Raw genomic sequence first — 9,167 nt, forward strand, 5'->3', positions numbered from 1 at the left:
CTCATCATGACGCTGACGGCTCGAGATAACCACGTGGGGGAGCGAACGGTCAGATCCAGAATCAATGTTCCGGGGTTCGAGGGATTTCTTGCCTTCCCGACGCTTCGGCCCTCGGGCCCCCTTGCCTATATAATGCTCTCGAATTCCACTTCACTTCCCTTTACCGTCTCCATCATCAGCCAAATCTCCCTCTTTCTAGAACTGTGCTAAGCCTTTTCCGGTGAAATCCTTCGAGAGTCATTCTCCCAGCGATCTTGCAGTCCTCCGAGGTTAGTTTCGTTCTTTTTACTTTCGGCAGGCTTCCATTTTCCCTCTTCTAGATTCTTCTTGCACTTCCACCATGGTTGTAGATCTGGGTGTTCTTCGTATGAGACTTAGACTTCCTGACAACATCGTAGTTAGGGTTTGCCCCCAAGACGTTAATATTACGACCGGCGCCGGCCTCCTGCCCGGCGAAGTCTTATTCACAAACCTTCAACTGAATGTTGTTAGGTTCCCTCTGCACCCTTTCTTTAGTTACGTCTTCAACAGATTGGGGATATCCCCTCTGCAGGTCAACCCCAACTTCTTTAGGATCATATCTGTTATGCTCTTATTGATGCGTGACAGAAATCTGGACCTTGACCTCATAGACCTCCTTCTGTGTTATAAGGTCAGTAAGATCCGTACTAACGAGCCCTTCTACCACCTCTATCCGTTCGAGAAGATGTCCATATGCACTGACACAATAAAATCTGAAAAGGGTTGGAGGGATAGCATAGTGGGTATTAGTGGGGCTTGGTCTTCGCCGGCTGCAGAGGATTACCCAATCCCGAGCGCCTTTGGTGTCTGCTCTGTCTCCTCCTATAAAAAATTCAAATCCCATAAACACGACTGCCCCTGTGAAACATGCGTTCCTCGTTTTTGCACTTACTTATGCCGCTCCTTGGGAATACCTTGTGATGACTTGAGCTACAGTGTTTGCAGGGATAGGATTAACTACTTGAAGAGATACGTTCTGAACGATATTCCTTCCTGCTCAGATCTCCTCACTTCAGACAACCTCTTTGCGCTCTCATCACTCGGCTACAATATGAGCAGACTGCAGATTCCCTCTTTTGGCAGGAGGAAAAATACTCCCCCAGTCATTCCTGCTGCTGGGGCGACCTCCTCTCCAGCGTCGGCTTCTTCTTCAGCCACCATATCTGACACTGTTCCGAGCGCAGTGGCTACTAACCCTGCTGCCAGCGCCCCTGCGGCCAACCAGAACGCGCCCTCCCCAGCTACCATAGCTCCTGCTGCTGCGGGGGGCGGTCGGGACAAAGAGCGAGGCAAAAGGCCTCATCCTGACAGTGAAATCGACCCTGAGGAGGAGCCTCTTATTAGAAGGACCCGAGTCTCTGGGCCGGGTACTCTCTTGCACCGAGCGATCAGAGCTCCTTCTCACTCTGGGCCTCCTGCAGCTGGTGGCTCTGCTTCTGCTTCAGGCCCCCCTTCTATCCCCAGCTTGCCGCCATGGGCCCCTCGGTACACTCGAACGGATGGGACGTTCGTGAAACCGAACGAGACCATGCTGAAGGATGGCCAGACCGCTATGGCCTACTACAGGAGCATGTGGACTCCGAAGGACATTGAGGCGGCAAAGGGCCTTTCCCAGAAGGACGTGTTCAGTCGCTTTCCCCAATCTGCTATGGAGGTGACTTTTATTTTCTAACTCATGAATTCTCTTATATTACTTGGTCTTGCCTTCTCCCGTTCTGACTATTGGTTTAACCGTTCTTATTGTGCACCTATGCAGACATTGTTTGGGATGATGGCCATGCAGAAGCAGGTGGAAATGGGGAACGCCAGGGCCCGAAAGTATTCTGACAGCCTGGAGGTGGCTAATAAAGAGAACGACCTCCTTGCCATGAAGAATACCGAGGTGCTGGTTCGGCTTGACAAAGCCGAGCAAGAGAGAGATGTCCTGAAAAAGGAGAATGATTCCCTTCAGGATGAGAAGGACGCCCTCCAGCTCGAGAAGAGCGTCTGGCAGACTGAGCAGGAATCACTCAGAGAAGAGAAGGCAGAACTCCAACGTCTTCTAGCTGATGAACAGTCTGCTCGGATGGCTTTTGAAAAAAGAGCTCTGGACGAGCGTACCGCTCTGATCGACGCTATCAGCAGAGTGGGTGGTGGGATGCTGGCCCTTCATGCTCGGTTCTCCAGGGTCGGTGCTCTTCGGTATGCTCAAGGATTCCGGGAAGGCTTCGCCGACCGGGTTCCGGATGAGGGACAGACCAGCTCCACTCCGGATGAGGTAGACAAGGATCTGGGGATCGAGCCTCTGGGGGTCTATGTCGACCCAGAACCCACCGAAGCGGAGCGTATATTTGATGAGTGCCAGGACATCGCATCCTCAAGGATCATCACAGCTCCTCCTACCGCTCTGCCACTGACCGCTCCCCAATCGTCAACCGTGGCTCCCTCTGTAGCCACTGCTGACGCTGAACCCCAGCCGAACGACTCAGTTATTCACCTGGATTCCCCACCTCATGAAGGTGAGGCGGCTGATGGGGCCGAGGAGGCGAGTCGGCAGGACCAGGATGCTGTTGGTACTGAGGCGTCTAGCTAGGGCTCCTTCGAATTCTTCCAGTTCATATCTTCTTGTAATGATGGACACCTCTCTTTTGTAAACTAAATGTTCAATATTAATGAAATGGCCGAACTCTTTTTCTCTATGTGTTGTGCTCTGTTCAACTTATCTTCAGTACATATATATCTTTTCTCTCTTTTTCTTTTTATATTAGTTTTGCTGTGTGTTTGTACGGCAAGTGCCTGGCGCTCGGCTAGAATGCCACTTGCCACTTGGCTTTAAATTTTTAGCAAGTGTCTGGCGTTCGGCTTATAGTGCCAGCTGCCACTTATCTTGCTTAAGTGCCTGGCGCTCGGCTAGAATGCCACTTGCCACTTGGCTTTCAATTTTTAGCAAGTGTCTGGCGTTCGGCTTATAGTGCCAGCTGCCACCTATCTTGCTTAAGTGCCTGGCGCTCGGCTAGAATGCCACTTGCCACTTGGCTTTAAATTTTTAGCAAGTGTCTGGCGTTCGGCTTATAGTGCCAGCTGCCACTTATCTTGCTTAAGTGCCTGGCGCTCGGCTAGAATGCCACTTGCCACTTGGCTTTAAATTTTTAGCAAGTGTCTGGCGTTCGGCTTATAGTGTCAGCTGCCACTTATCTTGCTTAAGTGCCTGGCGCTCGGCTAGAATGCCACTTGCCACTTGGCTTTAAATTCTTATAGTAGACCATTGGAAAAGAAAATTCTTCTCTTCTTTTTTTGTAAATTCCGGTAACTTGCTCATTCATATGTATTTGATTAACAACAAATAACATCCAATTAAAACCAGAACTTAGCTTCTATTGATAGTACCTCTTCAGAGACGTGGCGTTCCAGGGCTTGCTGACCAACTTTCCCGCCATGGTTTCCAACGTATATGCCCCTTTGCCAATGACTTCTGCAATTCTGTATGGGCCTTCCCAGGGTGGCATCATTTTTTTGACCATCCCCACCTTTCTTTTCAGAACCAGATCGCCCGGGGCAAAATCCCTGTGTTTTACTCTCTTATTGTGACTATTCGCCAGCACTTGCTGATACGATGCTAGCCTTATAGCCGCTGCGTCCCTCCTTTCGTCTATCATGTCGAGGTTCAATCTTAACATCTTGTCGTTCTGATCTCGACTCCATGCTAAGCTTCTGATAGTGGGGACTAAATGCTCAACCGGTATAACTGCTTCGGTACCATACGCCATCGCGAACGGGCTCTCCCCAGTCGGCCGCCTTGGGGTGGTTCTGTAAGCCCATAGAACGTTCGGGAGTTCATCCAACCACTTCCCCTTATGATCTTCCAGCTTCTTCTTAATGCAGGCGAAAATGGTTCTGTTTGTGATTTCTGCTTGTCCGTTAGCCTGAGGATGACTTACTGCAGCCAACTTCTGGTTGATTCCATACTCCTCCAGCAGCTTTCTTACTTGCCTGCTGTCGAGGTTTGTGCCATTGTCCATGACTATTGTTCTGGGAACACCGAAGCGGCAGATAATGTTGTTCCAGATAAATCGTCTCACCTGAGTCTGAGTCACGCTAGAATACGGTTCTGCCTCCACCCATTTAGTGAAATAATCCGTGGCCAGTAACACATACTTGTTCTGAGCTCTTGCAGTTGGCAGAGGACCGACCACATCCATCCCCCATTGCGCGAAAGGCCACGGCGAGGCCATTACGTGCAATTCTTCAGGTGGTTGGTGGATCATTGGTCCATATCGTTGGCACTTATCGCACCTTCGAGAGAACTCCTCCGCATCTCTTGACATGTTTGGCCAAAAATACCCTTGTGTCATTGCTTTATGCGCTAACGATCTTCCCCCAGAATGATTGCCACACACACCCTCATGAATAGCTCGCAATACCTGCTGCGATTCCGCGGGGGTGACACATTTCAAGTACGGGCCAGAATAGGACCTTCTGTACAGCTGGTTCCGCACGATGGCGTACTTGGCAGCATTCTTTTTGAGTTTCCTAGCTTCATCCCTTTGCATAGGCAAAACGCCATCTCGAATATAGGTAATGATTGGGTCAATCCAACTCGGTTCATACGGTATGACGTTGACTTGCCAAGGGTCCGAGACCATCGGTTCTTCGAAAATGGACGGCTGGGTCACTATTCCCACTGGAATCACCCTTGCCAATGTTTCACCGCAACTTGAAGCACTGCATGCTAAACGGTCTGCATCTGCATTCTGTTCCCTCGGCAACTGTATGAATTCAATCTTTGCAAAGTCCTTGGCTCTACGCAGAACGGCAGAACGGTATGCCCCCATCATGTCATCCTTGGTTGCGTACTCACCATTTACCTGCCGAACAATCAGCTGCGAGTCACTATACACTGTCAAACTTTTGATCTGTAGCTCTTTGGCCAACTTTAATCCATTTAGCAACGCCTCGTATTCCGCTTCATTATTGGTGGCTCGGAACTCAAGTCTGAGTGCTTGGCTCAAGGAAGTACCCTCTGGGGTTTGCAGTTTGATCCCAATCCCAGCCCCCGTCTGGTTAGAGGAGCCATCCACAAAAAGTTTCCAAGAGCCGCTTCTAAGGTCCTCTTCCGTATCTTCGGCATCACATTCTAGTAGGAAATCGGCCACCGCTTGCCCTTTAATAGCTGTTCTCGGCTCGTACGTTATGTCAAATGAACTCAACTCTATGGCCCACTTTGTCATTCTGCCCGAGAGCTCTGGCTTGTGCATGAGCGTTCTGATTGGGAAAGTTGTTAGAACAGTTATGGGGTGGGATTCAAAATAATGCCTTAACTTTCTTTTTGCATTTACAAGTGCAAGTACCACCCGTTCGGCCTTTGAGTATCTTTTTTCTGCCTCCATCAGTGTTTTGCTTACATAAAATACTGGGTATTGCACCCCTTCCTTGCAACGAATCAGAACGGCACTCGTCGCGACACCAGATACTCCAAGATATAGAAATAACTTTTCTTCCGGTTCTGGGGCTGACAGGACTGGCGGATTCTGCATATATTGCTTCAAATGAGTCAATGCCTGTCGTTGCTCATCCCCCCAGACCTGCCTTCCATGGCTCCGAATCGTGTCAAAGAATGGTTTGCAGTGGTCTGACAACTTTGAAATAAATCGACTTAATGCAGCTATTCGTCCTGTTAGGGCTTGCACCTCTCTGATCGTCTTTGGCTCGGCATTCTTAATCAAAGCCTCTGCTTGAGCGGGGCTAACTTCGATGCCCCTGCGGTTGACCACGTGTCCCAGAAACTGCCCGGAACTCACACCGAACGAGCACTTGGTCGGATTGAGCCTCATCCCATATCGCTTTAGTACATCAACTACCTCTTGCAGATGCTTCAGATGATCATCCTTTTTCCTACTTTTCACCACCATGTCATCAATATAGGCTTCGACAATCTTACCCATTTGATTCTTAAAAACTTTGCTGACAAGTCGTTGATAAGTTGCTCCCGCATTCTTTAATCCAAAAGGCATAACCTTGTAGCAGTACGTTCCTCGCTCGGTGACAAAAGAAGTTTTTTCTTCATCTGCGGGGTCCATAGGAATCTGATTATATCCTGAATATGCGTCCAGAAAGGTTAAACGCTCATACCCCGTGGTGGCATCCACCATTTGATCAATCTTAGGCAACGGGAAACTGTCCTTCGGGCAGGCTTTGTTTAAATTGGTGAAATCAATGCATACGCGCCATTTCCCATTTTTCTTCTGCACCACAACGACGTTGGACAACCACTCAGGGTAGTGCACCTCTCTGATAAATCCCGCATCAAGCAGCCTATCAACTTCTTCCGTTATGATCTGATTACGTTCTGGAGCAAATCTTCGCTGCTTCTGTTTCACTGGTTTGAAATTAGGATTGACATTCAGGGAATGACAGGAGACGGAAGGACTAATTCCAGGCATGTCGAGATGACTCCATGCAAATACGTCGACATTGTGGGATAAGAAATCCACTAGCTCTTGCTGCTCTTCTCTGGTCAGTCTTATACCCACTCTGGTAGTTCGTTCTGGCCTGGACTGATCGATCTGCACATCCAGAAGGGGCTCCTCGGTCAAGTCGGCTGACTCCTCCACCCTATTCTGCTCGAGTGGAGGTTCCTGTAATTGCTATCTGGGGCTTGTCGACCGGACGGGCGCCTTTCCCTTCCCTGCATGCTTTAGTGTGACGGAATAACACTCTTTGGCTGCGACCTGATCCCCCCGAATGTCTATCACTTTATCTCCATCGGGCCCGAGGCACCTCATGACCTGATGCAGAGTTGAGGGTACACCTCGGACTCTGTGAATCCATCCTCTTCCCATCAGGAGATTATACGAGGGGTGAATTTCCACAACCACAAAAGTTTCCATAAGAGCTCGCTCTGCAGCTTGAACTTCTACTTCCACCATCCCGACGGGTTCCACCCTCTTCCCATCGAACCCTAATAAGGGATTTCCGGTGGGCTTGAGCCTCTCTGGTTTAATGTCGAGCCTGTCAAATGTGTCCCTCGGCATAACATTCGCACTGCTCCCAGGATCGATCAGAACTCTGCGCACCAAGCACTCTGCCACTGTCAAACTGACTACCAACGGGTCGTCATGAGGCAGTTGGACACGCTGCAGGTCTGTCCAGTCGAACTTTATCTGCATTGACGGGCTCTGTTGGTGTAGAGTGGTCACATTGCCGACCCTTTTCTTCATCTGCGCCTGCCGCAGGCGCACCCGTAGCAGCTCATCTGGCTCTTCACTAGGCTCGGGTCGACCATGGATAGCATTGATTATACGAACTGGTTGCGAATTGTGGGAGCTTTGTTTATGACTCCTTTTTATTTGTTCCACTGGTTGATTCTGCTCCATCGCCGAGCCTTGAACATAACTCGCAAACTCCCCTCTAGCTATCAACATCTCCACTTGCCTCCTCAGGTTCCTGCATTCGTTAGTCTGATGTCCGAAATCAGAATGAAAAGCACAATGTTTAGTTTGATCCCTCTGTTCGAGGGGTTGTCTAATTGGCAGTGGTGGATGAAACTTGTCCTTGTTCTCCTGATATAACCTCGCCAGAGTGACCTTCAGCGGAGTAATCAACTCTTCCTCCCTGGACCTTTTTTCGGCCTTCCAAGTGGTCTGATGTTGCGGCTGAGCCTGCTTCTGCCTGATCTTTGCCTTGGACTTTTCCTCGGTCGACACAAGCGACGTTGTCCGAGCATTAGCTGCCTCCTCTTCTTCGAGGCGCACAAAGCCATCGGCTCTCTCATTGAGTTCATCCATGGTAGCTGGCGTATTCACTACCAGACTGGTGTGAAACGGAGTTCCGCGTGTCATGGCTAACTTGAAGGCTTGAACTGCCGTGGAAGGATGGCATTCGATTACCATACTCTTAGTGAGATTAAACCTGGTAAGAAAGGCCTGGAGCCGTTCATCCTTGTGTTGCCGCATCGTGAACAGGCTCGAGATGTCCTTCGGCGGGCGTTTGTTCCCATAGTACTGGCTTATGAACCGATCGCACAGGTCCCTGAAACTGCCAATGGAGCTCCTAGGCAAGTTTTTGAACCAGCTGAGCGCCGGTCCGGCCAAACTCGTAGGGAAGCATTTGCACATTAAAGAGTCGTTTTCCGTATTCAGGGCCATTTTCAACTGGACATGATACACATGATCGATCGGATCGGTTGTTCCGTCAAACAGAATAAAGACTGGCATAGCAAACTTCCTTGGATGCGGCGCATTCAAGATCTCGTCGGTGAATGGTGAATCCACCGTCCGAGCTGCGGATCGGAGAGCTTCATTCTCTCTCTGGAGTCCGGCGGTAGCTCTGTGAGTTACGGTTCTGCCCTCCGAACCGTGATGAGTGACAGTAACCATGGAGGGCCGGTAAGACGGATCGAACGACCGTTCCTCTATGAACTCTCTCTGCCAAGGCGACGCTACTCGACGGCGATCTACCTCCATCACTTCCTCTCGGTCAAACCTTTCCCGCTGCGGATCAACGTGAGTCGAGCCTTCGTGATCTTCAACTCGACGAACATTTGGCGGCGAATTGTCCATCATCCTTTCATCACGGTGGTGAGCTGACTGATTGTTCTCGTTCTGATCGCCTTGATGCGCGATACTAGATGGAACACCTCCTTCTCCGACCGGAAGCGGATGCGAGACTGCGGGTATTTGCCGATGCTGCAATCCAGCTTTCAATTCTGCATTTTCTTTTCTGAGAGCTTCAATCAAATTCATCAACTCTTCAAGCTTTGTTTGCTGGACAGCCTCCATCGGATTGGAGCTTTCACCTATCATTATTCCCGAACGGAGTAAAGGCATTAATCTCAAGTTCGCGAGTAGATCTAATCTTCGTGAGTAGGAATTTTTAGATCTGGCTTCTAATTCTCCGAATTATGCTCACTGTTTACAAGATCTGAATTGCCTGGACTCTAAATCCGTCAGATCCTGTCACAATCGAGCAACTCGCGGTTGCGTAGATCTGAAGTCACTCCTGCCAAAGCTTCAAGAATCGTAATTCCTCCAGAGTAGGTCACAATCGCTCAGATCTGGATTCAAATCCGCAAGATCGAGTCTCGATCAACCGAATTGGTTTGAATCCATTCGATACTCCTCATTGATCAACCAAACTTTTATGCGTTTCCCACAGACGGCGCCAATTGA

General features: G+C 49.6%; 1 protein-coding gene across 1 annotated transcript; it reads left to right on the forward strand.

The window, feature by feature from the left end:
• Window positions 1-713: 713 nt before the first annotated feature.
• Window positions 714-2,928, forward strand: LOC132292048 (uncharacterized). The gene is made up of 2 exons (XM_059790324.1): window positions 714-1,675; window positions 1,778-2,928. The coding sequence occupies exons 1-2, from the start codon at window positions 1,073-1,075 to the stop codon at window positions 2,591-2,593; spliced, it is 1,419 nt and encodes a 472-aa protein (XP_059646307.1). The 5' UTR covers window positions 714-1,072; the 3' UTR covers window positions 2,594-2,928.
• The last annotated feature ends 6,239 nt before the right edge of the window (window positions 2,929-9,167 follow it).

This window comes from Cornus florida, unplaced genomic scaffold (genome assembly GCF_030987335.1).
Source record: "Cornus florida cultivar Cherokee Brave unplaced genomic scaffold, ASM3098733v1 CherokeeBrave_3.0.0_Hap2_Chr02, whole genome shotgun sequence".
NCBI classification, from domain to species: domain Eukaryota; kingdom Viridiplantae; phylum Streptophyta; class Magnoliopsida; order Cornales; family Cornaceae; genus Cornus; species Cornus florida.